This window comes from Melopsittacus undulatus, chromosome 16 (assembly GCF_012275295.1).
Source record: "Melopsittacus undulatus isolate bMelUnd1 chromosome 16, bMelUnd1.mat.Z, whole genome shotgun sequence".
NCBI classification, from domain to species: Eukaryota; Metazoa; Chordata; class Aves; order Psittaciformes; family Psittaculidae; genus Melopsittacus; species Melopsittacus undulatus.
The window spans coordinates 2,263,539-2,280,491 of record NC_047542.1 but is presented as its reverse complement, the minus strand read 5'-3'; the positions used below and the strand labels follow the sequence as shown (position 1 = coordinate 2,280,491).

General features: G+C 47.4%; 1 protein-coding gene across 1 annotated transcript; it reads right to left on the bottom strand.

Annotated features, from left to right (window-relative positions):
- Positions 1–991: 991 nt before the first annotated feature.
- Positions 992–3,715, bottom strand: LOC101871048 (interleukin-20). The gene is made up of 5 exons (XM_034069838.1): positions 3,419–3,715; positions 3,242–3,307; positions 2,274–2,426; positions 1,826–1,900; positions 992–1,721 (listed from the first exon to the last, which is right to left on the bottom strand). The coding sequence occupies exons 1-5, from the start codon at positions 3,674–3,676 to the stop codon at positions 1,530–1,532; spliced, it is 744 nt and encodes a 247-aa protein (XP_033925729.1). The 5' UTR covers positions 3,677–3,715; the 3' UTR covers positions 992–1,529.
- Positions 3,716–16,953: the final 13,238 nt, after the last annotated feature.

The window sequence follows — 16,953 nt, the reverse complement described above, 5'->3', positions numbered from 1 at the left end:
CCATGAGAAAGCAAATGAGAATCCAAGACCTGAAAGGCTTTCCTTGGCAAAAGGAAATAGGTGAGGAAGGATCGTGAGCAGTGAAGGAGATCTCTCCCTTGACAGTGAATCACCAAATCCTGTGCAGGGTGAAGCACATGTAGATGTGCTGTAGGCAAATGCTGGTGAGCTCACCCTGCCAGCTCACCCCCGAGGCTTTTAGGGAAGGGACAAGGAGCTGCCTCCTCCTCCTCTGCAGCTCTTCATTCTGTTGGAGCCTGATGAAAGGTGCAGTGCCCACCAGACTGACACAGGGCTCTGGCAATGCTGGTTTGCTGCCAGAGGTTTGTGATGGGAATGAAACCACAGCACTACCTAGGTTCTCCTTGAGGACAGGGAGACCTTATTCCATAATAACAAAGTCTATCCTCTAGTCTTACTCAAGCCTTATGTCTCATGAATGTAGCAGCAAGACTTTATCACTTGAAATGTTAGGACTAAAGTGGTACCAGGATTTGCACTGGTTGCATTTACTTGTGCCCTCATACCAAGACTGCATAACATCTCCTGGCTGCATGGAGAGAGGACTTGGGTGCTCTTCATCCATTTACTAATGCATTAGGTCTCTGCCATTTATATATTAACATCTCATGGGAAAACACATTAGAAAAGAGATTTAGAGCAAGCAGAACCAGCTGGTACCAGCAATGTGTGTGCAGTCATTGGTGCCTGAAAAAGGCCCAGATGGGTGGAAACAGACCAAAACTAACCATAATGCACAATAAAAGTGGTCTAAAGGACAAGTAGGGGCGATTTAGTATCACTCAGGTCTGAACTTTGCTGTCGCTGGCATGCCAGGAAGGATGCATCACCTCTGGGATGATTGCATTACCAGGAGTGACAGCATCTGCTATGAAAGGGCACCCCAGAGAATTCAGAAAGTTTCATCAACAAGAAACATGTAATTCCTCAGAAGCTGGACAGACTCATCACAGTTTCAAGTGGGGTTTATTTACAGTAATTGTAACAGATTTCCACAAAGCTTACTATTCAGCAACCACATATCTCATGTAGGAACTGTTCTTTTACTGATAAGGCACAAAATATCATCTCAAAAGGAAACACAGATTTCTAAGGCCTGACACACCTGCTAGGACCTGTTCTTGGAAGCATTTCTCACCCTGTTAACCTCATTTCAGCCAGATCAAGCAGCAGCAGCAGCCACATAAGACTGAGCTCAGATGTATGGGCACTGCTCTGCAGCATTAACTACATCAGAGTCATTCCAGCAGTCATGAATATACATTCCCTATATAAAAAATGATAATTTAACCAATATTTTAATGAAATTATCACAGTCTATATCTGCAGCAAGAGAAACCCTATGAGATCTTCCCTTGGAGAGCATCCTTTGATAGAAGGCAGCTAAGTGAGTGCTGTGCTCATTTGATCAACCTCGGTATTTCCACCTTCATGCAAGGCTCTGCTGATGCATTCACCTATGTACCCAGCTAGTAAAACACTTGGTATCTGACTGAACACAGCTGCAATCAGTGGGATTCTGCAGTGGTACAGCACATTGTCTTCCTGCTCACCACTGGTGTGTGCAATGTGCCAGCAGCTTCCTTAGCCCCGGCTGTTGGTGGGGTGTTAACACCTTCTGCTCTCTGAGACTTCTCCATCCAACCTAGTAGGATGTCCAGCTCACCCAGGGATTTCATTGCTGCAGATGTGACATTTAGCTGAAAGGATATAAAGGATCAAGTCGTAAGCAAAGATGAGTACAACCCATTGTAAGGAGAATCTGAATTGAATTCCCAATTCCAAGCCTTAGTCACCAACTTACCCTGTCATAATTTGCAAGTATTTGCTTAAATTTCTCGGTGGATTCCTCTCCACACATGCATTTGTTTTGCTCATGCTAGAAAAATAACAGAGAATTCATTGATTTGGGGGGTTCACTGTAAACAAATAAGATAAAAGCTGGAAATCACAGCCTGACACCTTGTTAAACTGTGGAAAAGGTCCTTAAACCAGACTTCAGTGAAGAACAGAGTTTACTTCAACAGGCAGAGGGACAGGATAAATATTGTTCTTGAGAACTAACGTAGGAGTTTGCTGATGAGTGGGCAAGTATAAAACCTTCCCAGCGAGCAGACGCACTCCTCACATCATGCTGCTTTGTATCCTTGTTAAAACCATCTTTATAAATAGTCTGCATCTTTATGTTTAGGTTTATTTATACACCAAGTACTAGGAGATGAAACTAAACTGTAGCAATACCCAAGACTTACACATTGCCTGAGTGTCCTCTTCATGCTGAGGAAGGAGTTGGCTATGCTGCTGATCTTTCGGTTGATGTATGAATCCTCGGTCTTGCAGTGCTTGAAGACTTTGTCCACGTAGAAGTTGAAGAGGTGATGGGTGATGCAGCATCTATCTGAAGACTTAAGGAATAAAATCTGTTTATAAAAGGTCTTCCAAAGGGCTAGAAACAGATAAACCATCTCTAACATCAAGCATGGCAGCCGAGCACAGGGGTATGTTTTGATTCAGATAAAGCTTTTCTCAGTGGTGCTTGATGTAAACTGATTGTATACATAGGGAATTATTACTTTAGTCTGCTTCTCCAGGAGTTCCATCCTCAGTAAGTCACACTGAGTCAACAAAATAAATAGCTGATTTCCCTGCCCATGGCAGGGGGCAGGAGCTAAATGATCTCTAAGGTCCCTTCCAACCCAAATCATTCTTTGTAGCTAGGTATTGGAGCCTGAACCCTGAAGCAGTGGCCCATGTCTGGAACCTCAGAGTGTAAGAGAGCTGAACGATATTTAGTTATAATATATTTCACTTCCCAAGATCACGTTCACCCACTTTTGGCTTCTATAATAGCTTTCCACCCAAAACCTGATTCACTTTGCTATGCTTCTGCTGATCGAGGCAGTGGGGAGTGCAGCAAAGGCTTCTGTAACTGGAGCATCACATGCAACAAGGAGAAAATCTCTGCCCACCATTCCTGGAAAGACAGTCAGGGTGAAAGCCCTGGAGCAGGAATTGGCAGTGGGACACCCACCTCCTTTCACATACGTGATCCGCATCACTTTATCCTCCCTGACCTGCCTGGTGTCTGTGTTGTATAGAAGCAGTCAGGGTATTGAAAAACTGCCCCAGAAGCCCTGAGCTTCACCTCATCACCGGTGTCAGGATGCTAGCTGGCCAACATCATTCAGAGAAGAACTGGAGACATGATAAGGACACCTACCTTAACCTTGTGCAGAGAGTGTGGGTGGGACAAAATGCTCAGGGTCCTGATGGGGTCTCTGGCTTGCTGCATGGGACAAGACAGAGATGGTGATGGACATGCCGGCTCCAGAGGGGCTTTGGGAGCCACCAACTAAAGAGCTTCCCCAGCTCTACAAGAGTGTGGAGCATTACTTACAATGTTGGCTTTAATTGCAGTGAAGCCAAGCCTGATCTCAGTCATGCTCATTGAAACCCTGCAGTGTCCAAAGTGGAAGATTCTGTTCCCAGCTGTTGGCATCAGATTCAACCAGCACGACACGGAGAACAGGCAGAGGAACAAGTGGGATCCCTTCATGCTGCTGCAGGATGCCAGTACAGACCTGCTCAAGGAAGACAATATTGCCTCATTATCTTCCCTAAGTAACACAATTGTGATGCTTATGAAAATGCACATAGTTTATATAGCACTTGTACAAGCACACAGGTATTAAAACCCCCCACACTGACTGGTATATCCTACCCATTTCTTTTTTATTCCCCATGTGCAAGAGGGAGAATCAACCAAACCCAAATATTAAACATAAGATTTTAAAAGAAGAAAAAAGCAGTTAAATATTTCATTTAAACAGACAGTTATTACAGGAAAATTAATCATAAAACTAAATACAGATAAATTATATTACTGCAGCAGGAGGTAACTGCACCTGAGAGCAGCAGATCACAAAGTCTGATGCCAAAAGAAAATGCTTCCCCTTAGAAATACCATATTTCAAATGAAAGTTGTTAGCAGTGAAAATTAAGGTTATTAATAAAAAGCAAACCCCTTTTAGATACACATTATAGGAATACAAGAGAACACGTATAAGCACATAGAGTGTTTTACCTGGTTCTATGATGTCGGTTTACAGGTCTCGCTGGATTCTGACCTGAAGATCTCCGAAGAATGCGGTTTTATGCAGGTATCAGGAGGAAATAACTCTTGGATTGACTTTTGGAATTTTCCTTGCTTTTCCCAGAATGTATTTCCCTTTGTAATGTACTGAATTAATGAGCTAGTGAAAGGGACCAGCTCCCTCACCCACAGGTGCTTCCCTCACCTACGGAGGCAGGAAATCTTGGCATTGTCGTGTCATCTTCCGTTTGGGAAGAAGGACTCTGCCAAAAGGAGGGACCATCATGGGGGTTACATTCCCAAAAAGCCAAGCTTGAGTCCTGCCCCCAGCGTAAACCCCATTGCCAAACCCCTCCTGGAAAGGAGCCATTCCCAGCTCATCACAGAGGCACTGGGATGCGGGAAGCTGAGCAACAACACCCCCAATCCTGGGGGATGCCAGTGGTCCAAACAGCCCAGGGCTCCTGGCAATAGAGCACATGGTGCACTAGTAAAAGCAGCATAATTCAGAAAGCTGGCAAGACCTTTCTCCATCACTGTCCTGGCACATGAGGCTTTCACCTGCCGGCTGCAGAGAGCCCTGCTCTCAGGCTTGCTCCTCAGGTGGATGGATGCTCACCTCCATCAGCATGGCCCTGGTATTCAGAGACTGGAGATGTGAGAGGCAGGGCTTTGGAGTGACACAGCCAGAAGTCTCTTGGTTTTCAGGACCACAGGTGATCATAATGAACAGTCCGAAGTTATCACCCTGCAGAAGGACAAAAACCTCACTCAAACCTTTGAGCATCCACCAGCCCAGGAGCAGCAGCAATGTTTTACCCACCAGCAAAGACTTTGACTGCAGAGCCTATGATTACCCTGCTGCAAGCATTAGCTGCTGAGCAGAACTGATGGAGACAAGGCCCTTGGGCAGACCAGGCACATTCTCATATCAACATTTCAGATCCATACTGTCTCCAGGGATCCAGGTCTGCCAGCTGAGGCACGTTGTCGCATGAGTGTGGCACTAATGGAGCAAAGCTGCTTCACTATGCTGTTGGCTCTGAGGTCAGTTTGGTTGTTTCTGGTGATGGCAAAGTTCAATATACAAACAAGAATGAGCAGTGTAAAAGCTTCTTCAACTACCTGTACCCAGGAGGGGATGTTAGATGGACTTAGAGGGCATGGAGATGGCACAACACCTCTCTCGGAGTGAGAGCAGCAGCCTGAGCGTGTGGCTGTTGCAATGCAAGTGTCTGTTATGTGCCACTGCCTGTGGGACAGGGCTGTCCTAAGCAGATTTGCTGGGTGAGTAATCTATTGATAACCAAGCTCAATGCTGAGCATATATCCGTCACCAGGGGACAACTAGGCAAATAGATTTTATGCCCAGGCGAGTCATAGGATTGCATATAGTATTGCTGAAACTGCCCCACATGCAGCAACCATGCTTCCCTTCTCTTGTGCCTTCACACTGTCAAAGAGCCAAAAGGCAGGTCCAAATCTGCATTTGCCCATGCTGAGGTGCTGTAGGGATTCTCAGCAGCACAAGGTTGACAATCTCTGCCTTCCTCCCCCAATTCCCAGCTGCTGCCTGGAATTGCAGTAAAAGTTTCACTTGGAGCAGAGGAAGTGGCACCACAGCATTCCCAGGTTCCCAGTGCACACCCAGCCTTGGTGAGGAAAGCAGGGAAGAGGCAATGAGTTCTTACTTCATTATGTAAATTGCAGATGACAAGAAGGGATTTCTTCTCTTTTAGGGTTTTTTCCTGTTGGTAACTGAGCTGCCTTTCAGGTCAGCCAAATGCCAGCAGGCAACAGCCATGGGGTAAAAACTGCCAGGCTGGTGGAGGAAAGATGCTGGGGTGATACAGAAATGGGACTGAGATGTCACATTAGCAGGGTCGAGGGCCTTGCTCCATTATAGACCCCTGCATGGTCCTGGGTGGGCACCCCTTGGCCTCTCCATCCTGTCACTGACCATTTGCAAAGCAGAGGCTATAGCATGACCCTGACCATGGCAACATAGGGGAAAACCATCCAGGTAGGTTTCAGTTGGGGGTTTAAGTGTATGGACAAGGATGGAGGTTGATTACCTCAAGTGCTGGACACATGGGAGGTGCAGAACCCCCACTTTGTGGAGCAGATGGGATGGCATCAGCAGGGATCTCGGCATGCATTGGACCAAGTCCCGGTGGAAGCGAATCATTCAGGCTTGGCTTTCCCGACAGCCTGCCTAGGGGAGGCTTTCATCTACCTGCCATGGAAACAGCCTCAATAAGACAGCAAGTTGCTCTTCGTTTGTTCTGGGAAGGAAGAGGAAAAGGAGAAATAGGGATTTGGCAGCAGATGAGGCACTCACTCACAGGCAGCCAGTTACACCAGGGAAACCCAGCAGCCACTCCCAGCCCTGCTCCAGTATCATGGACTCGCTTCCCATGCGTTTCTGCAGCATTGCTCAGCATCACCCAGTGCTGATCTGACTTTATTCGTTTCAAACAGCTAAAAGCTTTCCTTTTATCCTAAAAAATATCCTTAAAAATAGGATACAACCAAGCTGTTGTGATGTGAAGGCGCCAGGCTGTCAAGGACTGACCACAGGCTCACATTTACACTGGGTTCCAGTAAAGTGTTTCAGAGTGTTAAGGTACCAGTTTCAATGAGTGCATTTCAATGTGCTTTCCTGCTAGAAGAAGCTGTGGTAACGCTTGCAGACCATTCCTGTTTGGTGGTCTTTTTCACTACTCATCTGTCACAGCAGCACCTCAGATATGAAATGACAGAAGAGTGAATGACAGAAATGCCTGTGGTAATTTCAATAAAAGAGAAAATGAGACTTCATAACAACTCCTGAGCTCAGGAACTCTTCCTACCATCCTTTAGGAAGAGAGCTGCCAAAACAACCAGCTCAGCCACCTGAAACAAAAGCACTCGTAGGGTTTTACATCTCTCCTGGTAATCCTGTGGCTCACCAAAGGACCATAACACTGTTTCCACAGGCAGAAGCAAAACCTACATGGGTTTATGCACTAGAGCCATTTCAGTGGTGTGAATTGGCAGGCAGCCCTACCTGAATCATAGCTGGGTGCTCTGAGTGACTGCAGCAGTGGTGCTCATCCTCAGCCCCTTCAAAGTCAGGGGTTAATTGTCAAGCAATCACCTGGCCCTGCAATCCTGAGCCTGTTTGAATAAGTGATAACATGGTATGGTCTTCTTGAACCCCAGGGATTCACACCAGCATCCAGATGGATGCCACCCATTGTCACTCTACACTGACAAGCAAAGCCTCCCAAAGCCTGACTCTCTTCTCTGCCTTCATTAGCACAGTTCATTACTGACAGAAACCAGGAGCTGGATAAACCAAAAGCTTTTGGGTATTTGACATGAATAAAGTCAGGTCAGCGTCGGATGATGCTGGACAGCAGTAACACACGGGGATTGAATCCATGGTGCTGGAGCAGGACTGGGAGAGGCTGCTGGGTTCCCCTGATGGAACCATAGGGAGCGAGCAGGCTCCTCAGCCCTGCACTCCCTTGGCCCCAGCTCTTTGCAGTTTGTCTGCAGTGCTGATGGCAAGAGTGAGAAAAGAGAATTGTTTTTCTCAGTAAACTCAACAAATGACTCAGAGAAGTCGGCGCAGTTATCGCCCGATCAATGCAGTACATCGTGTGCCCTCTCCTCAGGCACGTTTCTAACCAGAACCACTTGAACAGCTCTGAAAGTCACACTCTCAATACTGCCTTTTAGGGAGCAAAACACCAGCTCAGCTTAAGGAAATGCAGCTTTTATTCATCCCAGCTCAAGAGATGCCCAAAACTTCTGTTTTCCGGGATCTCTTCCCGAGTGGCTCATGGTGTGCAGGGCTCTTAGCAGCTTTAGGACATCCCCTTGCAGGCAGAACAGCTCCTTTCCCAGGGCTGAGGGAGAATGTCCCCCATCCTTATGTAGGGCATTACCCATGACTGTCGCTCTGGGGCTCGTTCTGCCATCCCCTGTTACCTACAGCCCACCCCAGCATGTCCCCAGCTGCATCCTCACCAGAAAGGGGACAGGACAGAGCCACTGCACCAGGGAGCATCACCCCATTGCAACGGGTGGCCCCATGCTCACTCCATCCTCACTGTGCATGTCATAAGCCAGGTCCATGCCACAGAAAATAACAGTCTCAGCCACCACCTTGCTGAGGCAGACGTGACACTCATCTGTGTGACTCACTCAATGGCAGTGCTGCCAAGCCAGGATTTCACCCAAAGAGGGTAAAGAAACCTGTACAAAACATAGCGCTTTGGGGTTTTTTCCCCCCTCTAAGACTCACCTTTGTGGAAGGGGAAAAGTGTGGTGGAGGATCTCAGACACCAACACATGTGTTCTGCAGAAAACCATGCATTTAGTCACTGGAGTGGGGTTTGAAGGTTAACATCTTGCTTCCCTTGATCAAATGTGAGCTCATATGTTGGTTATCGTAAATGGCATCTTCCCCAAAGGGAAACGCACACTGCAGGTCTTTACAGTCTGATAACACTGGTAAAGAGCACCTCCTCGTAGTGTTCCTTCAGCCATCCAGCCCTTGGGCATCAGCATGTGTTCAGAAAGGGGCAAGTCCAGCTCAAACCCAGGAGCTCTGTGTGATACCAGGGACCAGCCCGAATGCATCACTGCTCAATTCAGGAACTGGATGGAGAATCCAATTGCCCTTGGGAAGTTTTCACCATCAAAACTGCAAGAGCCCAGGAGTTATCTGAAAGGTTTGGATTCCCACTGCTTGGGAGAGAAACCTGGAGAGGGGCTTGGGAAAAGAGATGTAGGGACAGGCCAAGGGGGAATGGCTTGAACCTGCCCAAGGGGAGACTGAGCTGAGCTCTTAGGCAGAAGCTGTTCCCTGTGAGGGTGCTGAGGCGCTGGCACAGGGTGCCCAGAGAAGCTGTGGCTGCCCCATCCCTGGCAGTGCTCAAGGCCAGGTTGGACACAGGGGCTTGGAGCAGCTGCTCCAGTGGAAGGGGTCCCTGCCCGTGGCAGGGGTTGGAGCTGGAGGAGCTTTAAGGTCCCTTTCACCCAAACCAGGTTGGGATTCTCTACGTTTCAAAGACTCTGCCAATGAGATTAAACACAGGCTTTAATGAATGAGGCTTTTTCAGTTCCCAGGAGGTTTCAGAAGCCTTTTTGATGTGGCCATCTGCATATAAGAGTCGGGCTCCTCGAAGCAAATGTCATGCTGGAGTATAGAAAACCCTAAGCCCAGCCCAGACCTGGGGCTGCCGGAGAAGCACCTTGCTGGCCTGCAATGGGTGCTGGGAGACCAAGATTGCACAGAGAAACGAAACCCTTGAAAGGTCCTTCCGAGGGAGATGGCTGTGATTGCCGCACACAACCAATCTCCAAGCACATCAACATCAACCTCCCACTCTGAAACCCCACGAGAACCCCTGTGTAGTTCAGATTTGTTTCCTTTGCTCGCATCTGATTTTTAACCTTTTTCTCTCTTGTATTTAACACCACGTTCAGAATTCACATTACCTGCCAATGTGATGCTTCACTTGTCCCTCAACTCCTGTGGACATGGGGTTCTGCTGTTGATAGAGCAAGTTTGCACCTTGGGAAGTGGGCAACCTATGAGAGACCTGAGACAGAGAACCAAAGAGGAGGCAGAAATAGAATTAGCTAAAATCAAAGCAAATAGTTTATTCCAAGGATAGGGATCTTCCTTAGTGAGGCTGGGGATTCCCAGCTGGAGCCCATGGATGCTCCCCTGACTCACAGAAGCTTGTATGGACAGTTCTGGAGTGCTGCTCCTCACCAATGGGCTCTTCTTTGGGAAAGGCTTGTTAATGGTTAGAAAACCAAACATGAAGCTCTTTGAGCATCCAAATGAACAGCGCAGAACACGGCACCAGTTTGCAGGCACTGGCTGCAGCACATAGGGATTGAAAAGGAAGAAGAATCACACAGAATAGAGCAATAGCATGGGGACAGTGATCTGGGTTAGTCACCTGCACCCCAGGTAAGCAATAGCAGAGCAAAGGCTTTAACATACACAACGCACAGGTAGCAAGGTCCCTAATGGTCAGAGGGGCTGCTTCTTATGGGAATATCAAAGGACCCCCAATTCCTCCTCCAAAGCTTGAGACAGAGCTATTTGGGTAATCACAGCAATGCCCAGGAGAGAGAAACATCCATCCCATCTGCCATCAACAGCACCAACACCACACCACTGGTACCAGAGCAGGGTCTGCTGAAGTGCATGGTCCTATCACCCAGCTGTCATGCTCCTCCCATCCCGATTTTTGGCAGAACTAGAAACACAGGGCATATGTTAGGAACGTGGGCTTGGCCTGGGATCTGAGCAAGAGATCTGAACCCCTCAGCACCTGGGTTTGCCCATGGGGTGAAACATGCTGATGGTGCAGGCAATGATGCCTAATAGAGGAGAAACTGAGTGCTCGCTGCTATCAGCTCAGGTTTTGGATGCGCTGGGGAGCAAATGAATCACTCCAATAGCCGGTCAGAGCTGGCTTAGATTTAGCTTTCACCAAAACTGAAACTTACGCATCGGTAGAGTAGCTGTGGATTCCGTACATAACCCAGCTCCTGAACACAGGTTTCGGTTTTGCCTGGGTTAATGTTGCCCTGAGCACATCTTAGCTCAGGACTTGAATCAGCCTCAATTTCACAGCCATGAGAGGCCGAACCTGGTTTCATCGGTGCTGGATGAGTGGGAACCCATGTGGAGGGACCCATAGGGCCCCAGCTCAAGGGTGAGGGTAAGGACAGGGAGGGTGAGGGCAGCAGAAAGGACTCTTGTTCTCACAGCCACTCAGCTTCCCTATTTCCTACTCTGTTTGGCAATACATGTCCATGAACACATGGGGAGCACCAGCTTGACCACAGGAGATCACCATTCCCACCACAGCCCAGGCAGCTGGAGGACACACACTGACGTGTCTATGGCAGGGGTTGGAACTGGATGACCTTTGAGGTCCCTTCAACCCAAACCTAGGATTCATGATTCATTCTATGATTGCGGCTCTTACATTTGACTTCAGGTTTTCAGCAAACCCTTGCTGCCAGCCTGTTCCGAGGCGCAGGAGATGCAATGCCCATCCCTCCCTTCCCGAAAGGCAGGAGACAGCCAGCAGAGGAAGTTTGCTTCAGATCTTGTTTTCTTCTTCTGTTTTCAACACCATTTCCAGTGAGGGGATTTCCACCATTCGCATTTATCTTCCACTTCCTAGTTACAGCCCTCAGAATCTCCATGGAAAGCAATAAACAACAAAGGGGACAAAAGCGCCCGATGCCATTGCTGAATCTTCCTCAGGTTCCCATGAAAAGACAAATCTGAGGCAAATTGCTGGGGAAGTACAATGAGACCAGCACTGAGCAGACACCCTGGAGGCCATAAGGTCGTACCCTTAGGAGCAACATGATTTCAGCAATAGCTTTTCCATCTGTTGAACTTGACTGCTTTTATAACTTCATGATAATCTTGGGTCTTGGTACTTCAGATGCTTTCCAGGAGAAAGAGCCAGGTTGTATCACCCGCTCTCTGTAAGGTAAAAGAAGGAAAGATGAAACAGGAGGATCTGAGCACAGGGAGGGACAAAGTTGGGAACAAAACCCTCTGAAACTGCTGAAAAGCACATCTGATGGAATCTCTGCTTACGTGAGGTCAACCTCGGCTCATTCTTCCTGCCCCTCCCCATGGCACAACTGGCTGTGCTGAGGCTGTTCATTAGAAAGTCCTCAACTTAAAATAAGCAAATTCCATGGAAAAAAGAAGAAAAAATCAACAGACTTTCTAGCAATTCTATTTTATTGCAGGTTTTCTCTGGAAGGGCAGTGTCAGCAGCTCATTGTTCTGGGAATCTGCATCATGAAACTTGTTCCCTTTGCCCTGGGCTCATCAGAGGAGCCTCCAAAACGTTCCAGTTGAATAGAGCCATCGGTCTATGTTCTTTGGTTGAGTAACACACTGCTCGGAGCCTGGGCTTCATCCTGGACAGAATGGTTCACAGGGGACTCCCAGGGGCCACAGTGTTCTCACACCAACGATTTCAGAGCAGAAAGCCACAGTGGGGGTTTCCCCCCCGGCAGCACCAGGGATGCTGCAGCATCCCTCAGGGCACCACGTGCCATCATGTGTGGCATGCCAGCCATGGCACGTGCTTCACTGCGTGGGATGGGGTGGAAAAGAAAGCCCAGGATTTCCCAACCACTCAGCACCATGTGAAAAACCACCCCAAAACTCCAGCAGAGTGAGCCAGCCTGTGCTTGGCTTGGTGGACAAGGAGTGAAATTGCCTCTGTAAGTCACCCTGACGGTCACATTATGCTTCTGAGCAGCTGGTTTGCACTATCTGATTTCTCAAACCGTGATAACCACTTTCTGTCTTATGACCATTCATAGTTATAAATAACCTGTATTTGTATTATTGGTCAGAGTTGCTGCTAAATCATGACAAAGACAGTATTCTCCAGGAGATCCACACAAGCCACTAATACCAAAACTAGAAACTCATCAGAATGGCACTTGTGAAATGATCTGTGCAAGAGATCAAGGCAATTGTGTTGCTCACAATGCTCAAAAGAAAAGTCAGTGCAAGAGGTATTTGGGTAATTCAAAATGGACCCTCATATTCGGGGGGGGTTGCATACTTTTACCTTCTTTAACTTACCTGCAAACAAACCCAGCTGAGAAAGCTTCATTACAATCCAGGAATCACATCATCATTTAGGCTGGAAAAGACCTTTAAAGTCATCAAGTCCAACCAACTGCCAAGTCCACCACTAAATCATATCCTTAAGCACCACATTTACATGTCTTTTCAATACTTCCAGGTATGGTGACTCCAGCACTTCCCCAGGCAGCCTATTCCAGCCCTTGCCAAGCATTTCCATTAAGAAATTGCTCCTAATATCCAATCTAAACTTTCCCTATCACAGCTGGAGGCCATTTCCTCTTGTCCTGTCATGTTACTTGGGAGAAGAGACTGATCCTAATCTCTCTACACCCTCCTTCCAGGTAGCTATAGAGAGCAATCAGGTACGTAACTAAAAGAGTGCAAATACTCCTTAGCTAAATTAATCACCCAAACACATGGGAGGGAGTCTCCATTACTCAATACTTTTCAGGGGACAATTCCAGCTTCATTTAGATTAAAAGGAAGTTTTGGACCTGCTAAGAACTTATGCAATGCTCCCTGTATGTCATATTAGAAGTCACAGTAGAGATCACCACATCTGCTATACATGATTAATAACTTTCTGGACACTTAGATGTTACAAGGCACATCAATGACATGGGTTAAATTTCCAAAGAGTAATTTGGGATTTACCTGTTGGCGTTGATGATGAGTCACGTTGTAAGTCTTGGCAAGGGTGCTAGAAAGCAGCTTTCCAGAAGTGAGAAACCCAACGTCATGCCTTGCCAGCAAAAAGAAGCAGTCCACTGTACGCTTTGCCCATCAGGAACTGTTAGTCATCGGCAACGGGGCTGCCAAGAGGGCAGATGCCATTGCCTCAAAACTGCTCTTCACACAAGATGAACTAAAAGCCTCCCCAAAGCATCACTGCTTGCAGAGGGATGAGAAATGGGGAATTTCTGAAAAGGAAAGGAAGAAACAAGCCATTATGGCTATATCTAGAATAGTGAATAAAATACACAATGTTCTTTTGTCTGAAAGCAATGACAGAGACCAAGAAGAGGAAGAAAATGTACAAGCTTGCCCACATGTTGCTCACCAACATAAGAGCCAACCCTGGAGTCATTCAAGGCCAGGCTGGATGGGTTTCAGGGCAACCTGATCTAGGTGATGATGTTCCTGCTTGTTAGAGGGTGGGACCAAATGACATTTGAAGGTCCCTTCCAACCCAAACTATTCTACGATTCTAAGAAAGCTACACACACAGGCAGCCCCTTTAATACAAAGGATGAGATGCCACCTTGCTCCAGAGGACAGGACCACTGCAGAGCCCAAGCCCAGCTAGTGCTGACTGTGCAGGACCACATCCAGGGCAAAGCTTTCCACATGGCACGTTGTGGGGGGAAAGGCACTTGCCTGCATGTCTCTGTTTTACTGCAGAAAGGCAATTCCGCTTGTCCTAAGGAGTATTTCTTGAGAAGCACACCACCCATAGAAGTCTGTGGGAGGTGGGGTAAAAGTGCATAAATGGCTTTTGAGTAACACACTTTCCTTCCTGAAATGATCTGCTTGGCAAGCATGAAAGCTGTTTCCTAAAGGGCTCAGAAATACACCCACATCCCCCGGACACTCTTTAGGAAAAGGTGCTTTATTCATTCATGCAACTGCTTTGTAAGGCTGCGGAGTCAATGCATTTCCACAGCAGTAAGCACAAGTGAGTCAGAGCGAAACTGCACCGTCAAGATCTCTGACATGGCAAAGGAAACCCAGGTAAACACAGCAGAGTATCGGTCCTGCGCAGGCCAGAGTTTCCTTTGTGGAATGGACACATCTGGCTTACGCTCGTAACCAAACCCAAAGCAGGTTCCAAAACAGGGAGGAGGGAATTACACAAGGGTGAGAACGGCTCTGCACGCTCCGGGTGGTGAACTGAGATGACTTCATGGAGACCCACAGGTTGCTCAAAATAGGAGAGGTTTGGAAATGAGAGCTCAGCTCCTTGGCAGGAAGGGAGGAAGGAGGCTCCGGGTGCTGTGCCATGGCTGCAACGGCTCCCGCAGATGAGATTCCCGTGTGGCCAAAGACCCCTTGCATGGATCCCACAAAGACAGCAGCACCTGAGCCTGTAAATGGGGCTGAGAGTGATCCCTTTGCTGCAGGGGACCTGGGTTACAGAGGTGTGCTTGGGGCTGCAGCCTTCACTGAAGGGAGCAGGTTTAGCCCTGGGCTATGGAGCTGGTTTAGTTCTTGGCTTTACTCCAGGCTGCACTGGCTCCTGACAGCAGCTCACCCATTGGCCTTCACACATCAGTTTTGATGAAACCTAAAGAGCCAGCGGGGTGGAACTGGGTGAGCTTTAAGGTACCTTCAACCCAAACCATTCCGTGACCCTATGAAAGAAGCAAAGGATCTCCCAGGTGGGAGCCATCAGGGAAAGGTGGGATTCTCCCAGTGGAAACAGGTTGAGTTTAAAATGAACCACTATTGTCTGAGCCATCGACTGCCCCTCTTCTCCTTTCTCACAGCTTCTGCTGGTGGCAGGGGGAGAACCTGCACTGCTGCATTTAGAGCAGGGGAGAAAAATGGGTCACCCAGTAAGTGACACACGCTGTGATTCAGATGACGAAGTGTGCCTGCAGTGATTCACTGGGAGCAGGGGGCAGCATCAACAACAAAACAAAACAAATCAAAGCACAAAATCCCATGTTGTCTGCTCCTCCAACCCTCTGATTACTAATGTTTCACTCCCTTTACTCTTACTCATACATACGCACACCAAACATTCCTTTCTTCCTCCCCTAAAAATAGAATCTAAATAAATCTGAATACATGGTAACAAACAGGACTTTGCTATTTGTTTTTGCAACAGATTCCTTCACAGGGGATTGCAAATTGAACTTCAAGTTGAGTGCAGGGAAGGTGATGAGAATGGAACTGGTTTGTCCAAAGGAATGTACTTGAGGCAGGCTGGGAGGAATGTGCTCTTTCAAAATAGCATGGGAGCTTTCAGAGAAAATCCTGATTTCAGAGAAGCCAAATTCACTCCACTTTCTCTTTCATGGATAAGAGATTGTCAGTGAAATCTTTATCACAAGGAAGCAGGGGGAGTTGTACCAATACATACAAAGAGAGCAGGAAAGGTGGAAAGCGGAAGAGAGACGTCAGAAGGATTATCTGCAACTCTGAAATGGTAATTTTATCAGAGCTGGGACATTAAGTCCCAGTTAACACAGTACATCCAGTTCGTAGAGCCAGCACTGGGCTCCTTGGGAAGGGTTTGGGTCTATTTCTAGGAAATGAAATAGGATTTAAAAGCAGAAACATGAATATCCATGACCTGCTGATACACTTCAGCTCTGCACACCAATAGTGAGTCAAACCCTGCCCAAAGCCATGCAGCTAAAGGGACACGAGCAGCAACACATCCCAGCCTGGCTGGGCTCTCCCACTGCATCCCAGCCCATCAGAGACCTAATCCCAGCAGCATTCAGACACCACAGCAGCGGAAGTTTGGGCTTTGAGCCTGCTGAAGGGAGTGTGAACTCATTGACTTCAGCAGGTACATGCATTAACTGGGGGAAAACACATACTAAAACTTAAGATTTAAGTATATTATTATCCATTTTATATGTATGTATATATTATATGTATTTGCAGCATAGCATTGGAATGCCAAAAGAGGAGGCAGTGTATTGATGCTGGTTCACTAAAAGCAATGCCGCTGATCTATGCATAGTGCTGGGGATCCTCAGTGCAGGTTTGATAGGGGCAGGTTTAAAACAGAAACACTTTTTCCTCTCCTAACAATAAGGCATTCACCTAAAAACAAAGTGTGAGAATGCAGCAATAGCCTCACACACACCTTGTCCTCTCTGCACTATTGCTGAAGCTTTCCCCTTCAGCCACATTTAAATTTACAAGAAGCAAACCATGACAAAAACAAAAAATGCAGAGTCTAAGCACAAAAAAGATTTGATGGGGTGTGAGGAGAGGAGGGAGGTCAAGAGAACAGGAAACCCAAGATGACGGGAAACCCAAGTGACATTTGGTTTTAATGAATGACTTAAAACCCCAATATTGCTCGCCAGGAAATGGGGAGAGGAAATGGAGAGATGTTTTGAGAGTATAAATTAGGGGCTCCATCAAGGTGAAGGCTGCAGATCTGCTTTGTTTCCCCTCCTGGGAAATTCAGCCAAGAGCTGGACCAAGCTTCTCCTCGTGCATC